At 45.5% G+C, this 19,119-nt stretch overlaps 1 protein-coding gene across 4 annotated transcripts in view; it reads left to right on the forward strand.

Annotated features, from left to right (window-relative positions):
• Unc13b (unc-13 homolog B) overlaps positions 1–18,871 on the forward strand; it is a 188,739-nt gene extending 169,868 nt beyond the window's left edge. For 3 of the 4 annotated variants that reach the window (XM_029476020.2, XM_085839379.1, XM_021159382.3), the window contains 17 exons: positions 407–535; positions 4,417–4,541; positions 5,173–5,258; positions 10,320–10,446; positions 10,687–10,783; positions 10,995–11,138; positions 11,628–11,705; positions 12,128–12,205; positions 12,688–12,776; positions 12,991–13,143; positions 13,264–13,387; positions 13,494–13,550; positions 13,712–13,792; positions 14,337–14,484; positions 16,559–16,651; positions 17,013–17,172; positions 17,321–18,871. In XM_029476020.2, coding sequence (XP_029331880.1) covers positions 407–535; positions 4,417–4,541; positions 5,173–5,258; positions 10,320–10,446; positions 10,687–10,783; positions 10,995–11,138; positions 11,628–11,705; positions 12,128–12,205; positions 12,688–12,776; positions 12,991–13,143; positions 13,264–13,387; positions 13,494–13,550; positions 13,712–13,792; positions 14,337–14,484; positions 16,559–16,651; positions 17,013–17,172; positions 17,321–17,606 — 2,055 coding nt within the window. In that variant the 3' untranslated portion in view covers positions 17,607–18,871. The remainder of the gene's footprint in view (positions 1–406; positions 536–4,416; positions 4,542–5,172; positions 5,259–10,319; positions 10,447–10,686; positions 10,784–10,994; positions 11,139–11,627; positions 11,706–12,127; positions 12,206–12,687; positions 12,777–12,990; positions 13,144–13,263; positions 13,388–13,493; positions 13,551–13,711; positions 13,793–14,336; positions 14,485–16,558; positions 16,652–17,012; positions 17,173–17,320) is intronic. The other variant, XM_029476021.2, reaches the window with a different exon arrangement.
• Positions 18,872–19,119: the final 248 nt, after the last annotated feature.

The following is a 19,119-nucleotide window of genomic DNA, read 5'->3' on the forward strand; positions in this document are numbered from 1 at the left end:
CCAGTTCTCGGGATACAGTTCATTGTGGCAGGGAGGGAATGAACAGCAAAGGGGCTTAGTCCAGGACAGGGGGGACTGGCTTCTTTTACTTCTCACATCTTGGTGGATCAGGAAGCAGAGAGTAAAACAGGGAGCTGGGACACACTAACCCTCAAAGGCCTGCTCCTAGTGATCTGTGATAACTCAATACCATGTCCCAGAGGTTCTACAGTCTCTCCAAACAGTACCTCTAAATACTTAAAACATGAACCTATGGGAGACATTTTTCATTCAAACCATAACACTGGGGAAGTTTGAGGACTTGGAAGAGTGAAATGAATCTGGAGTAGATTTGCAGGGATGATGGGTGGATATCCCACCTAGGTGCGCAGAACCCCCGGCCCATATTTCTTCTGTTAACTGGCAGGTGCAAGAACTTCAGAGCCCTCCAAGAGCCAGCCAGGTGGTAAAGGACTGTGTGAAAGCCTGCTTGAACTCTACATATGAATACATCTTCAACAACTGCCATGACCTCTACAGTCACCAGTATCAGCTGGTAAGAGGTTTGGAGTTAGTGAGGCCAGCTGACAGCAGCTCTTAGGAGCCTCAGTTTTTCTTTACTAGAAATTCATGGTGGAAAGAAGCTCAAAATAAAGTTCTTGATGTTCTCCAGGATGAGCAAGCAGTTGACTTTGGACTGTTTGTCTCATAGCCTAGATGTCTATGAATTGACAAAAGGCTTTTCTATAAAACAACACATGCATATTTGAGCTGAACAGAAATGGCTGTGATAAATTTTGCTTTGAGCAGTTTGGTGGCTCGATTTGTGTGGAATTCTCAGGCCATCCCAGCCTCTTTCTTTTACCTTTACTATCTCAAGGTTAATTTTGATCAGATGTGTTTGGACCATGTAAGTTCTGCACTGCCTTCCCCTGAGACTATATCTGGCTCTGAGCTGTTGGCATGAAGTTTTAACTTTTCCCTGTGGTGACTCATTCGTCAGTTCATGGTCTTCTGAGACCAGAATCAGTCATATTCACTGATTGACTCTCGAGGCTGAGCCTAGCCTTCGGTGAATCTGAACTACTTTATCTGTTCTAGGTTAGATTCTAACTCAATGCTTGGAAACTTAGTTCATTTTTTTTTTAAACAAATGATTACATTTATTTGATTATGTTGTGGTTTATGGACGTGTGTGCACATACATACATGGGAGTAGGAAGAATACCTGTAGGAATTGGTTCTCTCTTTCTAGAATATTAGTCTCAGGGATTGAACTCAGGTCATCAGACTTGGTGAAGGGTATCTTTACTGGCTGAGCCACTTCTCCAGTCCCATCTATCTGGATTCTTCCAACTATATAACTCTTCTGCCAACCATTTAAAAGCCAAGACTTTTTTTTTTTTTTCGAGACAGGGTTTCTCTGTATAGCCCTGGCTGTCCTGGAGCTCACTCTGTAGACCAGGCTGGCCTCAAACTCAGAAATCCGCCTGCCTCTTCCTCCCAAGTGCAGGGATTAAAAGCGTGCGCTACCACTGCCCAGCAGGACTTCTTTTTAGTTCCAATAACTCAATTACAGCTATGTCTTGCTAACTTATGCTTTTGCAGATTCACTTTCCTTTAGTGCAACAAACACACACAGTCCAGCAAGTATACATATGTGTGTGTGTGTATATCTGTATGTGTGAATGTATATGTATATAAAATGTTCCAAGCCAGGTCTGAGAGAAGTCTTAAGTGTTTCCGGAAGAACCCCCCAGTCTCACACACGCGCATGTGTATCCGCCCAGTGTGGTCTTTTAGAAGTATTTTGAGGAAGGCATAAGAGCGAAGAGATTCCAAGGAGGAAGAATTCATTCTTGGTTCAACAATGGGAACATAAAAGAAGGGTGATAAATCTTGAAAGGCAGTAGGACCAAAATGATGGAAATCTATTGAACACCCATCTCTTAGTGAATATATCCAAGCTGTAATGCTTCCTTGGAGGACCTTAGTAAAGATCTGAGACAGTGGTTCTCAACCTGTGGGTCATGACTCTTTTGGAGGTAGACAACCTTTTCATAGGAGTCGTCTAAGATCATCAGAAAGCACAAATATTAACATTATGATTAATAACAGCAAAATTACAATTATGAAATAGCAATGAAAATAATTTTATGGTTGGGGGTCATCACATATGAGGAACTATATTAAAGGGTCTAATATAGCGTTAGGAAAGTTAAGAGCCACTAGTCTAAGATCTTTTCTTCATGCTGCCTTCTCTCATTCTAAATGTTCTTTTTATGCCAGCCATATACTTAGGCTTCTGCATTTAAAGGTTTTATAAACCTTCCACTGGTTCTGGTCTCCATGGGAGTTTTTTCTGGGGCCTTTGTTTAGCTTGTGGTATATTCTGGGTTTCTCTATCACTCATTTATGTATTCTCTTTGGCTAGTGAAAGATACTGTTCTCAGCTTTAATCTTTCAACCATGCAGATGTTTTAATATTTGATCTCTCTGCTCCAGCATAATAATGAACAAAGCTCTGAACAAGGCCTGCAGATGCTCCAGGGACTTGGCTTTAATCTTTTTATTTTGCTATCTACTTTTCTACTTTCTCTGAATCTTATTTTCATGAGACAAGGTATGCACTCGAGTAAACTCGTGGAGTTTCTGTTCAATTGCATATCAACAAACAAACAAAAAGTCATATTTTTTCCATTAGTTCTTATTTCCTCTATGAGTCCTCAGTCAGAGCTCATTTACCCACCTATTCATTTAACACATGGAGTATTAGAATGCAAAGTCAAGTAAAACAGAGTTTTTACACAGCCTTGGGAGAAATTATTGTTTGGTAGAAATGAGGGCAAATTACTTCATTTGTTGTTATTTTTGTTGTTTTATTATATTTTATTATAGTTTTAGATATCTGATATGCTAATACCAGAAATTCATAGACTGTTCTGGGAGCCCAGGGGGGAGGGTCATTTAACCAAGCCAGGAGTGCCAGAGACAACTTTGCAGAAAGTCTAGCTGGATTTTGAGGAAGGCCTAGAACTGATATCAAGAAAGGAGCTGAAGGGAAGAGGGAGGGAAATAGAGTATTGGAGGCACAGAATTATCCATGCACATGTTAATCTAAGGAGGCCTGAGCAGTTTTACTCAGGTCTTTGTAACCTCAGACTTTGGCGCTCATCCACTGTGACGGAGGGCAGGTCACAGAAGCTCACTGTGCTTTAGACCCCTCCCCCAGAGCACGAGAAACGCGTAACGCGTGCCCAAGAATTGCCAAGCAGGTGAAATGAGATAGTGTGTGCAAAGCTGTTAGCAGCTGCCAGGCGCCAGAGTACGCATGATGCAGTGCAACACGAGAGAACTGGGACGATGTGGAGTGGAGAGGAAGGGAGCAGCCTAAAGACCATTGTGTCCAATGAAGGAGTCTAACTTAGCCGAGGACCATGGAAGAGCTCTGAGATTCCCGTATAGAGAAATCACTGGCAGCTCACTGGAGGATGTATTATAGTGGACTGGAGTTCAAAGGCCCAGGGTGTCTTTTGAATGAATCTTTGCTGGGCTAGTGGCAGAAAAACTAAAAGAAAAAGGTGCATATAAGTGACACTAAGGTCAAGTCAATGACATATGGATTCAGTCCTGGTCTCTGCTGACTTCAGGCTCATTAGGGGATTTTGGAAACTGTAGTAACATGTAGTATTCACATAAAAGTTCCACATTTGCCTCTGCTCCCGTGAGAAAGAATGTGCATTCCAGTCTCTGTAGTGATCATAAATTGTCTTTGCCTGGGATCTGAATATGAGCGACTATTCTTTTCCTGAGACTCATTGTTATATTCCTTTGTCTCCTAAGCAAATCATCTTCTCTGGATTGGCAAATAGCTTTCCAGGTGCATTTCTTCCAGCCAGTAAAAGCCTTCAAGGGATCCAAAGGAGACTGGCCCCACTGAAAATTAGGTCAAATTCCACACAGGGTTTGTCCTGCTCAGCTTGAAGGAGCTTCTTAGAATTAGGATGTCTGTGTGTGCTATGTGAAGTGTGGATTTAAACAGGGACATCTGGAAAAGGAAGGTTGCCTGGGGGTGGGCGGATCTTACAGAAACAGACATTAGTGAGGCTAGAGGATGCTCATTTCAGCCAGAGTCACATGTCCATAGTGACTAAGAGAAGAATCACAAGTGCCTTTATATCTCTTAAATTGTCCAAGCATACCAGAAGAGAGCCCCAGAGCCAAGGATAGCAATTCTCAGTGGTTGAAGGGTCTCCCAGGAGTCACCCCTCTTATGGAGCTGAGGCAGTCATTTAGAAGTCATGTGCCAGAAAAGGAAGTATCCCTAACTTTAAAGTAGCAGGCATGGTGAAGGAAAAAGAAAAAGGAAGAGTCTTTTCAGTACTGTTGTGACTAGCTCCCTTTCTCCATGCCCCACCCCCTCCCCTGAACTCGAAGCAGGAACAACCTCTAGAGGAACCGGGGCCCAGCATTCGGAACTTGGATTTCTGGCCCAAACTTATCACACTCATTGTGTCGATCATAGAGGAGGATAAGAATTCCTACACACCTGTTCTGAGCCAGTGAGTATCACCCTGCTTGGCTCTGTCTGGTTGGGGATTGGTCTGTCCATCTAACAGCCTCTCTTTCCTATCTCTGTATGTTTGCAGTGCCACCTCTTCCAACTGTCCGTCCATCTGTCCCTCTGTCCCTTGTATCTGTCTGGGTAACTGTTTCTGGAGACAGGTGTGGAAATATAAGGGGGCCCTATACAGGATGGGATAGCCTCCCCAGAGAGAAAGGCTTCTGGGACTGGGACTGTCAGGGGAGCCCCCAGGGGATCCAGAGACTGTGTGTGCATGTGCCTGTCCACAGTGAAAAACAGCTGGCCTCTTAAGGCCCACCCCTGCTCTTTCTCCTGCAGCTTATCTATCCTGAGCCTATCCTTCAGCCTCAACCCTCCTCAGGGATTCAATGCCTTGTCTGTACCTTCTGGGCATTCTGTCCTTTGGGTTCATCTTAGCTAATATGGTCCCACTCGCTGTCATTTATTCTCCCATTCGTCCCTGGGCCCCTTTTCTCCAGACTCAGTCTAGTCCTGTTCCCTAGGACTCAACTCCTCTTCATTATGTCTTGTGAGAACTAGGTACCTTGGGATAAATAAAACCAAATAGCTCTTGCCTTGATGTTTACCATGTTTTTTTCCATTCTCAGGTTTCCTCAGGAGTTGAACGTAGGAAAAGTCAGTGCAGAAGTGATGTGGCATCTGTTTGCTCAAGACATGAAATATGCACTGGAGGGTAAGGGTCTGCCAGACTCCATCTACCTCATAAGTTCTTTCTTTCCTTTACCACACAACTTCAAGTTCTTGGTAAACAGTATAGTAAGAAAGTAGAGGGCTTCTACCCATGGCGACAGGTAAGCTATAGGAGGCATAGGACAGACAAAGCTGTAGCCTAAGGAGCCATGTAAGGACAGTGGGTGTGCAGGTGTGGGTTTCTCCTTCTAGCTTTATAACAAGTACCTATGCAGGGCCTTTCCAGCCCAGAAAACAGCTTCACCCATGGTGAAGGGTTTCCGAATAGTGGCTTGCTTCCAAGAGTTATGTTTAAAGTTTGAAGAACAAGAGAAGCTTAAATACTTAGAGATGTCATTATTATCTTATATTTCTGGCCTGGCTTTCTTTGAAACCTGCTCAGAAGGCCTCAGCCCATGGAGCAGAGCCAGATAAGTCTCTTCACTTTGTTCATTCAGCTTATTCTGCTTTCCATTTCTCACCCTCACAAAGATATCCCTCTCTGTCTATGTCTACACCCGTCTGTGCACACCAGTCTAGCTGCTGTTCCAGTCTGCTATATATGTTAGTCTAGCTCCTCAGTCTTGGAAAGTGGGTCTGAAGGAAAAGGAGGCATATGGGACAAGCTCAGGGCAAAGTCTGTGCTCCACTTGGATGGAGGGAAGACATGGACCACTCTCAGACTCTTAAGCCTGTGAGGTTTAGAATCAGAATCTTGAGGTTCAAAGACACTTTGAAGGTCTGTGCTAAGTTGTTATAGCCAGACCACATGTGGTTACACTGTGTAAGTCAGCCCCGAGCAGTGGCTGAGTCTTGCTTACTTTGGGCAATGTAATACACACATTTATACAGGTTTTGCCTGACATCCCTGCCTTGGTGGGACAACACTCAGCAAACCTGATGGGAGGTTTGGTGTCAGTTCTCAATGAACGATTGTGGTGGGCTTAACAGGAAAAATAAAGACCTCTGACAAATAAACCAACGCACAAGACGGGTACTGTAAGGTGGACTTATTCACCCACTTGTTAGGCTTCAGGCCTTTTACCTCGTATGAGCAAAGTCAGCTTGCTCTTCCCAGCCATTTAATGTTGTGAGTTCCCGTTTTCTCATCTATACACTAGGAGTAGCTGTGGCATCCATTTCCTGAGCTGATAAGGTAACTGGACGATAGAAAGCACAGCTAGCAAATATCCTCAGCTCTGAGGAGAGCTCAACTATTAGGAACAAGAAGGAACCATTAATCTGCTGTGCCACACATGTGGAGATTTAAATTTTTTACCTCTTTAAAAGATAGGGGTAGCAAAGGGAAGGGGGTGCACACAATGAAAAGCTATGCTAATGTAAGAGTGAAGGAGAAGCTGTACTATAGCAAGGAGATGGAAGAATGGGTTGTGATAGATGCGTGGTGAGAGATTAGAACAAGAACTGCTGATTCTCAGAATATGAAGGAAAAAGAGGACAGTATTGATCCTGATGGTAGAAGGAATGTTGACAATTCTGCCCTTAACTAGGGATGGCAGAGAGGAGGTTGGAGCACGAGGGTGGTGAGTTCAAGGCCAGCCTAGGATACTTATTGAGTTCCAGGCCATTCCTGGGCAATTTAGTGATTGACAAATGCTGCTATGTAATTACCCTCCCACTTAAAATATGAAGGAGAAAGTACCCTCCTGCTTCTTTGCAGTAAACCCCATCCCCACTCTCCACTTATTGAGTATTGTCTTTCTGCCAGGCACTATGCTCCTTGTGAATACTCACTAAGATGAGTCAGGCAGAGCCTTGACTCTTGAGAAGCTCACAGGCCAGTCTAGAAAACAGATTTATAAATACAAAGTTCTAAATGCCACAAAAAGAATGAATATAGGGTGCTGAGAACATAAAAGAGAACCATGTAATGGGGTTTGCAAAACCTCAGATCTGCAAAGGAGAAACCAAAGAAAACATGAGAAGACATTGTTACTGAAGAGAGATGGTAATAACGGCAGCAAAGGGAACTAAGAACACTGGGTGCCACCGGCCCAGCATGTATTTTCCTTTGAGAGGTGGAAGCAAAACAGCAGTTCACAATTTCTTGCACTACAGAGGACAGGGAAAATAGTCAGTGGGAGATGAGGTTGGAAAGGGCTAGATCATAGGTGACAATGTATAGGTTTCTGGACTCCATCAGGCAGGTGGAAGCCCCTCACATCTTGAGCAGGAGATTGATATAATCAGATTTATCATAGAGAAAGACCACTCACTCATATGCTATGGAAAGTAGATTGGAAGGGAATGGCCAGTCTAGTGGCTAAGTCTAGTATAAGCTAAGTACAGTGGTAATGATATACCTAGCAGGTAATAGTGTACCTAGAAGGAAATAGATTCCAGGGGCATTTTGTAGGTAAAATGGGTGGGCACTGATGATTTGGGGGGGATGGAGTAGGGACAGTACTGAGGATGAAACGGAAGGTCTTGTGTATCCTATGAGGCCTTGAATAGCCTAGGCAGGCCTTGAATTTGCAGTCCTTTTGACATAGCCTCCTGAGTATCTGGGATCATAGGTCTATACCACCTTGTCCAGTAAGAGATGGTTATTTAATTGCATGGAAGAAGACAAGAGTAAAGTATATTTTAGGATGTTTTACCTTTGAACAATAGTGTAATACTGGTTGGCATATTCTGTTCACCTTCATGTGAAGGTGTTAAAACAGCAAGAGGTGGGAGAAAACAAGTTAAATTTAATTATACTATTCCATCAGAGTCTTTATAGACATTACCAGAATTAGAGATTTAGAAGAGATTGTGGGTTCAACGAACCCTCTAGGAATGAAAGATGACTGGGGAGATAGTTCAGTGGGGTGGGGGAAGCTCTACCTGTTCAAGTTCACTACCCATCCCTCCTCCCCCATGTAAAAAGATGGATGCAGGCCAAACATGGTAGCATTCAGGGAACAGAGGCAAGAAGATCTCTGAGTTTGAGGCCAGCCAGTCTACATAGCAAGTTTCAAGCCAACCAGAGCTTCATAGCAAGACCCTGTTGAGGGATACTAGGAAGTAGAGAGATGCAGCAGGCTGGCTAGCCTGGAGTTACTGCACCTCAACAGAAGTGTCAGAGAAACACTGCCTAAACAAGGTGTAAGGTACAAACCAACACCTCAACGTACCCTCTAACCTCGACATGTAGATGTGGATGTACACACATATATAATAAGTAAGTGAACAAACAAACAAACATTTTAAAGCCCCAGCTGACAGATTAACTCCAATTCTACCACAAGTAACAACCTCATGAAATTTGCATACAATATCTAGACTTGGTTTTTAGGTGCTAAGACACTTTTTGTTTCAGATAAGAATCTCTCATTGGATTGGAGTTTCACCAAGTAGATTAGGCTGGTGGGCCCATGAGCCTTCAGAGGTCTGCCTGTCTCCACCTCCCATCTTCCATCACCTTCCATCCTGCCACCATGTCCAGCTTTTTATGTAGGTTCTGGATTCTGAGCTCAGGTCCTCATGTTAATGAGTCAAGCATTTTACCAACTGAGCTATCTACACAGTGCTCACATGCGGCCTTGCTAGAGGATTAACTCTTTGGATCTTGTTAGAAAAATGTATACCCAGTGTTTGAACACTCACCTACCTGGTGTTTATGTACTGAAGTTAATATTTGATATAGAAATTGGGGCCTGGTACCAGAGGACACATAATGGATTGTCAGGGAATGCAAGAGTATACAAATACAGTAACTCAAAGGTCCTGAAACAAAAGAAAATGTTCAAGCGTCACCTGGACCCTGTGCCATCATTCTGTGTCTCAAGGTCAGGGACTGGTTCAAGAGCACTAGAAAATGGAGGGTCTCTGGCATCCCCGATTTTCACACTTTTTGTTGCTCATTGGTATCTCTGTTTGTCACAAGCCACTTCTATCATTCGTATTCGAAAAGTCTTCTTTGGTGGTAAGAACTTTTGGTTGTCCCTTTTGCCTCTAGTCTTATATCCTTCCTTCTCTTGCTCACTGCTTTCTAGAAGAGATGGCAAATGTAGCTTTGGGTTTCAGTGGTCCTATAGTTCCAGAAGATGAACGTCTAGGGACTCCAAACCTTTCCAGGTTGCGGCCCAGGCTTCTCCTTCCCTGATGAGTATCTGCTGCACTAATCACTAGAACTAGCATCCCTAGACTAGATATTCTGCTTTGACTTGGAGGAGCAATACCTATGCTATCTCAAAGTTAAGCAATGATGTCTTTGAGGATACCAGCTGCTCCTTCTCTCTTGCTTAGTCTCTCCTTCTTTATAACCTTTATATCAGTACATACTGACTTTTATTATTCAAATTAATACATCAGCTATAAAGGGTAGGTATGAAGATAATGTGTGGATATAGTCAGTGTTCTAGACTCTGAGTTGCCCCTGAGTGAACTTCATCCTAGATTTAGATTCAGCTAGCTAACCCATTAGATCCATAATAATACTCCTAATTGCTACAGCATGGTAGCTTCTTCTGTTTTCCAGTTTCCAAAGTGATGATCTTCATTTGCATATTTCCCTGAGGGCTCATTTTCTGTGTTTCAGTCTTCTTGGGAGCCCTTCACTTTACCTTGAGATTCTGTCATAACATGGTTGTTCCCTGTCATTCTGTTTGGTTTTCTGTCTCTAGTGGCTCCTATTAACATATTCCTATCACATGTAACTTAATATCTCTTCATTTAAGCCTACTTGATAGAATAGTTCAGTTACTAAGATTGAAAACAAACAACTACTAGAAAACCATTGTCTTTCCTTCACTTCTGTCACCCTCTTCCCTGGTAGACTCCACTAATTATCCTTAGCGCCCTTTCCTTTCCTTACCAGAAACCAGAGACTTCACATTGCACTTCCAGAAGTTAGATTAAGACTATAGACTTGACTTGGCTTAGCCTCTGTAAAGGAAGCTCTTAGAGGATGGGTGTGAGAGGTAGATGTTAGAAATACTTGTGAGTCACCTGTCTTCTAGGCTCTCTGTCAGAGCCACCTATGTAGACCTACTGCCTTAGGAAATATAGGAACCATGGCTACTGCTAAAACTTGATCCAGTTTACCTCCCTTCATTAGAACATGAGAAAGACCGGCTGTGTAAGAGTGCTGACTACATGAACCTGCACTTCAAGGTGAAGTGGCTCCACAATGAATATGTGCGGGATCTGCCTGCCCTCCAGGGGCAAGTGCCTGAGTACCCAGCGTGAGTGTGTGGGCAGTGGGGGGGAAGGGAGGGTGGTGGGGGGCCTTCTGAATGGGTGAAGATAGTACCCTACATTGGGTTTAGTAGGCTCAGCTCAGGTTGCCTGTTGCAGGCACTGCTTTAGAAAGAGAAGTGTTAATGCCCTGCCTTCCAGAGATTCCATCTGGAGGAGCTGTCAGGTCTTATGGTCTGTCTGTACCAATTATCTTCAGTCCTCAGGTTTTCCTGTCCTAACTACAGGTGGTTTGAGCAGTTTGTGCTACAGTGGCTAGACGAGAATGAAGATGTGTCACTGGAATTCCTTCGTGGGGCCTTGGAACGAGATAAGAAGGATGGGGTAAGTTGGGGACTTTAGCTACACAGTGATCAGTTGGGTCTCGGCATTCAGCTATTGGCCAGAAGTTTTGAGATTCTGCTAGGCTGGTCTAACCCTGTCCTAAACAATCTGTAGAAAAGCTATGGAGAGCATGGAGCCACCCATGCTAGGCAGACCTCTTTCAAACCTAAAGCTGGGTATGGATGGTTATTCCATGTGTGGTCTTCCTTAGTTCCAACAGACATCAGAGCATGCCTTGTTTTCCTGTTCTGTGGTGGACGTCTTTACACAACTCAACCAGAGCTTTGAGATCATCCGGAAGTTGGAATGTCCAGACCCCAACATCCTTGCCCACTACATGAGAAGGTTTGCTAAGGTAATAATGGACCTCCTGGGCCCTTGCCCCTTCACACCACCACACTCACAGTCATAGGCCTGTATTCTACCCTCTTCTCTGGTGGCCTTCTAGTAAAGCCTTATATTACCTACTTCCCCTTTGCTGTGTTTTAAGCAGACTGATAGTCTGTCTCAGTTCTGATCTGCAGTTGAAAGGGAATTTTGCTCCTTCCTATGAGTCCTTCTTTGCTTTCTTGATATTTTAGGGGTTTGTTTTGTTTTGTTTCATATATTTGTGATCCGGTCTTGCTGTATAGCCTTGGCTGGTTTAGAATCACTATGTAGCCTAGACTGGCTTGAACCTGCAACAGTCCTCCTGGCCTCTGCCTCCCGAGTGCTAGGACTATATGTGTCCTTCACTGCAGCCAGCTCCCTGCTGTTGTTATGTTGGGATGAGAAATGGAAGTTGAGGCAGCAAGGCCCCTGTGAGATAATAAGGATTCTCTTTCCTTTTCTTCTCTTTCCTCAGACCATTGGGAAAGTGCTGATGCAGTATGCAGACATCTTATCAAAGAGTTTCCCAGCTTACTGCACAAAGGAGAGACTGGTAGGGCTTGGCCCTGGGCACTGAGAGGAAGGGAGTGGAAGATATCTGAGTGCCCTTCATGCTTTGCCTAAGATTCATGCCACACGATAATGAGAAGTTCGCTAAGAGTGCCTCTGAGCTTCTGCTTGGTGCTTTTTCCTCTACTAAGCATTTACTTAGTCTTCAATTTAAAAATTTCAGACATTCACAGTTAGAAAAAGTAACACCATGAGTTCCTGTGTAACTACTACCTAGTCTACATTTAGGCAAAAATGTTTACTATCTTTGTTCAAAGAGACTTATCTGAATTGGCGTTAGATCTCAGCCTTTAGGGTAATGTGAAGTGCCTGTAGCCTTGGGGTAGCTTAATAGAGTGAGGGACCCTACACCAGGGGCACTGTGCTAAAAGAAGCTAAGACTGAAGGCATCTGTCTGTCCCAAAGCCCTGTATCCTGATGAACAACATGCAGCAACTGAGGGTCCAGCTGGAGAAAATGTTTGAGGCCATGGGAGGCAAAGAGGTAAGTTCAGGGTATGTGCTCACTGCACTTTGCCTGGGCTGAGCTGCCTGGCCACAGAGCTCTACCCTCTCTCAGTTAAGTTAGGTGAGGTGTGCTTAGCTCAGGATGGCTTCATTTGAGATAGGCACTGTGGTAAAATCCTGGAAAGGAAAAGTAGCCACTGGGTTATGGTACTAACCCAGAGAAACAAGCATAGAGGGAGGGAGGGCTCTGGGAGGGAGAGGCAGGCATTTGGGGTATGGACCTAGGATAGAGAATTAATTAGCCATTGGGATATGTTTCTAAGAAGAATTGGGAATGGGAGGTGTTGGGTCCTAGGAGGGAGGAGCTAACATTGAGGTGTAGTCCTAGAAAGGAGGAGACAGTATTGAGATATGATCCTAGAAGGGAAGAGTGGGTGTTGGAGCACGGCCATACGGGGAATGGTGGCATATGAAGTAGTGAGAGCAGTCTAACCTAGTCTACCCCCCCTCCCCCCATAGCTGGACTCTGAAGCTGCAGACAGTCTGAAGGAGCTGCAGGTGAAACTGAATTCAGTTCTGGATGAGCTTAGCATGGTGTTTGGAAACAGGTCAGTGGCCCCAAAACATGCAACACTTAGAACCAGATGTAGTTTCTGGACATCCCTAGAGCTGCTACCATACCCATCCAGCTGTAGACATTCCTATATTCCTGTGTATTGTCCCTTGTGGAGACGCAGCATAAAGATATGAGTCTAAATTGCTGCTGTTGCTCCACTGTCAGTGTGGGGGACAGGGAAGGCTGCACTGTAGGCATATGTGTAGCTTCCAGGTGCGGATTGATGAATGTGTTCGACAAATGGCTGACATCCTGGGCCAAGTTCGGGGCACAGGGAATGCATCCCCTAACGCCAGGGCCTCGGTGGCTCAGGATGCAGATAGTGTGCTGCGACCTCTCATGGACTTCCTGGATGGCAAGTGAGTAGCCCTCTGTGGGGAAAAGTAAAGCTGAGGCCTTCACACAGGGGAGCCTCGGGGGAGCCTCGGGAGTGGGCACTCTAGACTTTTCCCAGCCTCACCTGTTGTCTGAATCTGTAGCCTCACGCTGTTTGCCACTGTGTGTGAGAAGACAGTTCTGAAGCGGGTCCTGAAGGAGCTCTGGCGGGTGGTGATGAACACCATGGAGCGGGTTATTGTCCTGCCCCCACTCACTGACCAGACGGTAAGAGCACCATCCTCCCAGTCCTCCCACTGTCTCCTTTCCCTTACTCCTCACCTCCTGATAAAATTTGCAGTCCTCTGCTTTTGACTGATCTCTCTCTGCCCAGGGCACCCAGCTGATATTAACTGCTGCCAAGGAGCTGAGCCAGCTTTCCAAACTCAAGGTTCTTGGGATGAGGGGTCCATGAGGCTGCAGGGAGGGTGCCTGGGGGGCTGATATGGGGAGAGAAATACTATGCAAGGGCTATTTTTGAACTGGCTGGTGAGGGCTCTGCACTTATGACTGCCCTGGGCTTTCCTGATAATGTTTTCTCTGGGGTTCCAGGACCACATGGTACGGGAGGAAACGCGGAATCTCACGCCAAAGCAGTGTGCTGTCCTCGACTTGGCCTTGGACACCATCAAGGTGGACACTTTTCCCTTCTCCAGACAGTCTGCACACTTGGCCTTGACATCCCACCATGCCAGACTAGCTCTCAGGCTCTTAGTATTCTATATCCAGAGAACAAAACCTCAGCAGTGTCAGAGATACAGAAAGAAAGAAACAATTCCAAGCCCAAGATACAAGATTGGTAAGGTGATCATGAGCCAGGTGCATGTAAACTACAATTGAGGCATTTGGAGAAAGTACGTCTGAGGTGTCAAGTTCCCTAAGATTCAGAGAGGTAAAAGATCACCTTTGGCTCTTCACCCAACCTAAAATGCTTCTGTCTCATACCTGCCCAACTTGATAGGCCCTTTCTTCAAACACTACCTCCATGAGTATGCCCGTCTCTTACTGTTCTTGCTGAACATCCTAATGATGCTGAGGGGTTCTGGCTGGCTCCATAGGTGCTTCTGATCATAGTTTGTCAAATAGTCTCTTCTCTAAGTCCTCTTCTGGTTTCTCTGAGGACAGTTTGGGAGCTGCCTCTCTGTGAGGATGAAGCAGGTGATCGTTTGTCTTTCAGCAATACTTCCATGCAGGAGGCAATGGTCTGAAGAAAACCTTCCTGGAAAAGAGCCCAGACCTGCAGTCTCTGCGTTATGCCCTCTCTCTGTATACACAGACTACAGACACTCTCATCAAGACATTTGTGCGCTCACAGACTGCCCAGGGTAAGGAACCATGTGTTCCCATCCCCCACCCCCATGTACAGCACCTGTAGGGAATTATTATTGTTTAGCCCTTGGAGAGGATCTAATTTCTCCTCCAAGATTGACTCTCAACATTCAGTACCTACCCAGGCACATACCCACACCAGGCAGGGGAATGAGAGTCACCAGGGTTTTGAAAATGTGTCTGGGATTTCCTTATTCCTTTTCCTGGACATTTCCTGGGCTCAGCTTTGCACAGTTGAAGAAGAAAACGAGGAAGCCTTGACAGGGAGTCATGTGCAGCCTTACTGCTTTACTTGGTGGTGTTCTGGAGAGAAAAAAGCAAAGGGCTCCCCAGACCATCAGCACGGATGATTAGCAGACTAAGGTAGATCAGGGCAGCTGAAGGGACTACGTAGCAAGGCTGAGGGCTCAAGAATGATGCTTATGCACTGGGGACCAGACAGCTCCGTTGGTCTGTTTTGGGGGTAGGGACAGGATTTCTTTTTTTTTTTTTTTGTCTTGGGAATTTTCAGTCCCCTATACTACTTGCCACCAGCTATGCCTGTGCAAACTAAAGCACATCTTCAAAGAGAGGCTCATCCTAGAATTCTGACCTGATCCTGAAGCCAGATCCTTCCAGGAGGCACCCTACAGGCATTCTTACAAGGGTTCCTCCAAGAGAACCGGCAGGCTGCCAGGGTTATGACCCTAATGACGTAGCAAGAATGGGAGGCTTGAGTTTTACTGAGCTGTGGATGTAAACTACAGGGTTGACTCAGAAGGGAGAAATCTAAGCAGTCAAGACTGGAAGTGATGGAACATGAGAAAATGGAGGAATTGTGCATTACTGCTCTGTTTCTGTTCTCAGTCCAGAGTCTGGGAGTTTCGGGGAGACAAGAGAAGCAGGGATGGGTGTGGCTGAAGGGGGCAGGGAGAACTTCTGAGGAGCTGAGGACATATATGGCCTGTAATATGAGGGAGGGTCTGAGCTAACCCAGAAAGCTTTTGGGAGCATTGAGCTACAGCTAGGTAACAGTGAAGATGGAGCATAAAGTGCTAGCGGAGTGCACCATGGGGATTTTGTCTGTCACTTAAGGGCTAGAAAATCAGAAGCTGGCACCTCTGCCTTTTCCTGCTGGCCTTAGATATGTTCCATCTATACTTTCCACTGTTCTGCCATGGTTTAGTTGGTCTCTAACTGGAGGAGTCTAGTGTGGAATACTCAGGCATTGACTTTGACTCTTTGACTTCTGCATCCTACCTCCCTACCCCTGTCTGAGCTTCTTGAATGTCTATGAGCTCTCTCAAATGGCTGTAACTCTTTGACCTTTAACCTCTCTTCTTTCTCTGTCCTCCTGCCGCTCACCTCTTGACTTGCCTGTCCTCGCTCAGTACATGATGGGAAAGGTATTAGGTTTACTGCTAACGAGGACATTCGGCCAGAAAAGGGTATGTTCTTTTACACTGTGCAAATGTGAATCAAACACTGACTCACCCAGTGGACTACAGTGAGCTGTGTGCTCGCGGTGGTGCTCGAGGTGGCTGGACCAGCTGTTAAACGTTCAGCAGTTCTGTACCAAATCTTAGCCTTTGGCAGTGGATGCCTGACTTCTTCCGAGATTGTGACTAGAGAGTTGTTCTATGGATTGAAGTAGGACAGAGAAGGGACACCCAGAAATCCCAAGGATAAGCACAAGATTGCTTCTCTTACCTTAAGAACATTAAGAGATGTCGTTAAGCCAGGGCACAGTAGCACATGCCTATTATCTGAGAAATCAAGAGGCTGAAGCAGGAGGCACTCAAGTTCAAGTCTACCTTGCACTACGCAGGGAGTAAGAATGAGCAGAAAGCAAAGAGGAGGAGGGAAGGAGGGAGAGAAAATTCTCTGTGTATTTTTAAAGTAAGTTTCTTTCCAGATACTGCCAGCCTATTTTGAGTTATAGTGCACAGCCTCATTCTTTTTCTCCTTTTTGTTTTCTCTCCCATTTGTTACTTCCCCATGACTACTGTGGGTGATTTCTTCTTGCTTCAGGGTAGGGTGTGAGGTGGTGCATTCTAAACCCTCATGTGGGCAATCATGTCTGTCCGTCAGGGGCTGGTGTGGATGACCCCGTGGGAGAAGTCTCTATTCAGGTGGACTTATTTACACATCCTGGCACTGGGGAGCATAAGGTCACAGTGAAAGGTAAGTGCTTTCACTTAGACATTGGACCCTTTCTTTTTTCATTAATTTATTTATTCACTTTACATTCCAGTATCTGGTCCCCCTCCTCTCCCAGTCCCCCCTCCCACAGGGGGGCTGAATTTGTTTCCTGTCTATGGATCCTATTCCCTAACTGGGCTGCCTTGTCTGGTCTTAGTGTGAGAGGATGCGCTCACTCCTGCAGAGTCTGACCCTTTCTTAGCCATGGCCTCACTCATCTCTTGAAAGCAGGGGATACTCATCCGAGTGCTCCAGCTCTGTCCTTCCCCAGGGGAACATGACCTAGGACTGAAGAACTGGGAGCACTGGTGGGACCCCTCACAGATCTCCCTTGTTTGGATAGTGGTAGCAGCCAATGACCTCAAGTGGCAGACAGCGGGTATGTTCCGGCCTTTTGTGGAAGTGACCATGGTTGGCCCACACCAAAGTGATAAGAAGAGGAAGTTCACAACCAAGTCTAAAAGTAACAACTGGACTCCCAAGTACAACGAGACATTTCACTTGTAAGTTACAGAGCAGGAAACCTATAGAGCTCTGGAATTGGGGAGTGCTGGGTGGTAAGGCTGAAGAAACTGCTTCGATGTCAAACTTGGATAAATTCAGCAGAAAATGTTCATTTCTGGCTTTTTATCCTGTACCCTGTGCTTATAGCCTCCTGGGAAATGAAGAGGGTCCAGAGGCCTATGAATTGCAGATCTGTGTGAAGGATTACTGCTTTGCCCGGGAGGATCGTGTGATAGGACTGGCAGTGATGCCCCTGAGGGATGTGGCAGCTAAGGGCAGCTGTGCCTGCTGGTGCCCACTGGGCCGGAAGATCCATATGGATGAGACAGGCATGACCATTCTCCGGATTCTTTCTCAGAGGAGCAATGACGAGGTAGCCCGAGAGTTCGTGAAGCTCAAATCAGAGTCTCGATCCACAGAGGAAGGGAGCTGACCATCTCTACCATCTCTGCCTTGTGTGCCATCCAGACAGCACCTACTGCCCAGATCAGTCAGGGAGAGTTAGCTGTGTAGCTAGCTTAGAGTCCTTGTAGTCAAATGGCTGACTCTCCCAGTTAGGATGTCTAAGGAGAATATTGGGGTAGTAAGTCTATGGCTTTTCAGAGAAAAGTCCTGAATCTCCAACAAGTAGGTCTGTGGTGCTAGAAGCTGGGCTGTGGAAGCTACTTCATGGAGAGATTTTTCCATAAATAGAGAGGGACAGACATTTCCAAGAATGTCAGCTCTTCTTGGTAGACAACTGTCCATTCCACTTCCCACTTCCACCCCTCTCTAAACCACACTTTGTCCAGGTAGGCACTTATGTGCTCCTCATTAGAACATGTTTAGAATGCCTGGAGCTTGTACCTGGCTGACTCCATGATCCACAGTGAAGACTGGCCAGAGCAGGAACACACAGAGTGGAATTCACTGTCACTTGAGCAGCAGGACTGGTTTGTCTGGCTTCAGTGAGAACAAGGCTTGGAAACTGAACAAGATACCTTCTGCAGAGGCACTGAGCTAATTCCTTTGCTCAGAATGGCTGTCATAAGTCAAAGCAGGTTCACATGGTGCTTTGGAGCCCTGAGCAGAGTATTTCTTTGGAATCCAGGCACCAGGGGTCTTATCTGCCCAGAGTACTGCCAGCTCCCTACTCCTGTAAGCAGGGAGTGATGCTTAGAACACACACACACACACAATCTTATATGTATAGACTTGAAGGCCAACTAAGGATCCAAGGATATTTTCTTGAGTAGTCCCTGAACAAAGTCAAAAATAATGGGAAATGGTCTAGAAAGAATTGTTTTCACCTATGGTCACAACCTTCCGGATGTCCTCCTTGCAGAAAACATCTAGTCTTTGGCCTTCCTCTTTTCTTTGTGATCAGCTGCTGTTCCCCATGGATTGGCCAAGCATAAAGGAGGAGCTTGGACTCTGATTCCTCTGTGTGAGTTGGATGGAGGGGACCTGAGGGCTTGCTGGAAGGTCAGAGACAAACCCTTTCAGCAGGTCAGATGAGCTTCCTGGACCCTTGCTCAGAAATGTGACTTGATCTTTGGATTTCCTGATAGTAGCCTGAAATTGCTAAGGACTCTACATTGTCCACAATGCACCAGTCAACACACGAAACAAACCAAGCATCTTTGCTGTTTTTAATTATTATATGTGCCATTATTATGGGAAATTATAGGGTAGACTTTAATAAATTATCTTATAGCAGCTTTTGGAGTCTGGAATTCTGTGAATATGTGAAAACTATAAAAATGTCATGTTTAATCATAGCTTTTGGACTAATAACCCCTGGTTACACACCCTCTCCCAACTCCACTTATTGGCTAATGGTGGAACCTACGTGTCTGAATCCACAGTCCTTAGGCCGAGACAACCAGTCTGATAAGCAGTCTTGTCACCTAGAGCATCTACGCTTTCTCCTTCCTTGTCTAGGATCACTGAGGTGGATCACAGCC

Source organism: Mus caroli, unplaced genomic scaffold (genome assembly GCF_978045245.1).
Source record: "Mus caroli unplaced genomic scaffold, Mus_caroli_1 scaffold_6, whole genome shotgun sequence".
Classification (NCBI taxonomy): Eukaryota; Metazoa; Chordata; class Mammalia; order Rodentia; family Muridae; genus Mus; species Mus caroli.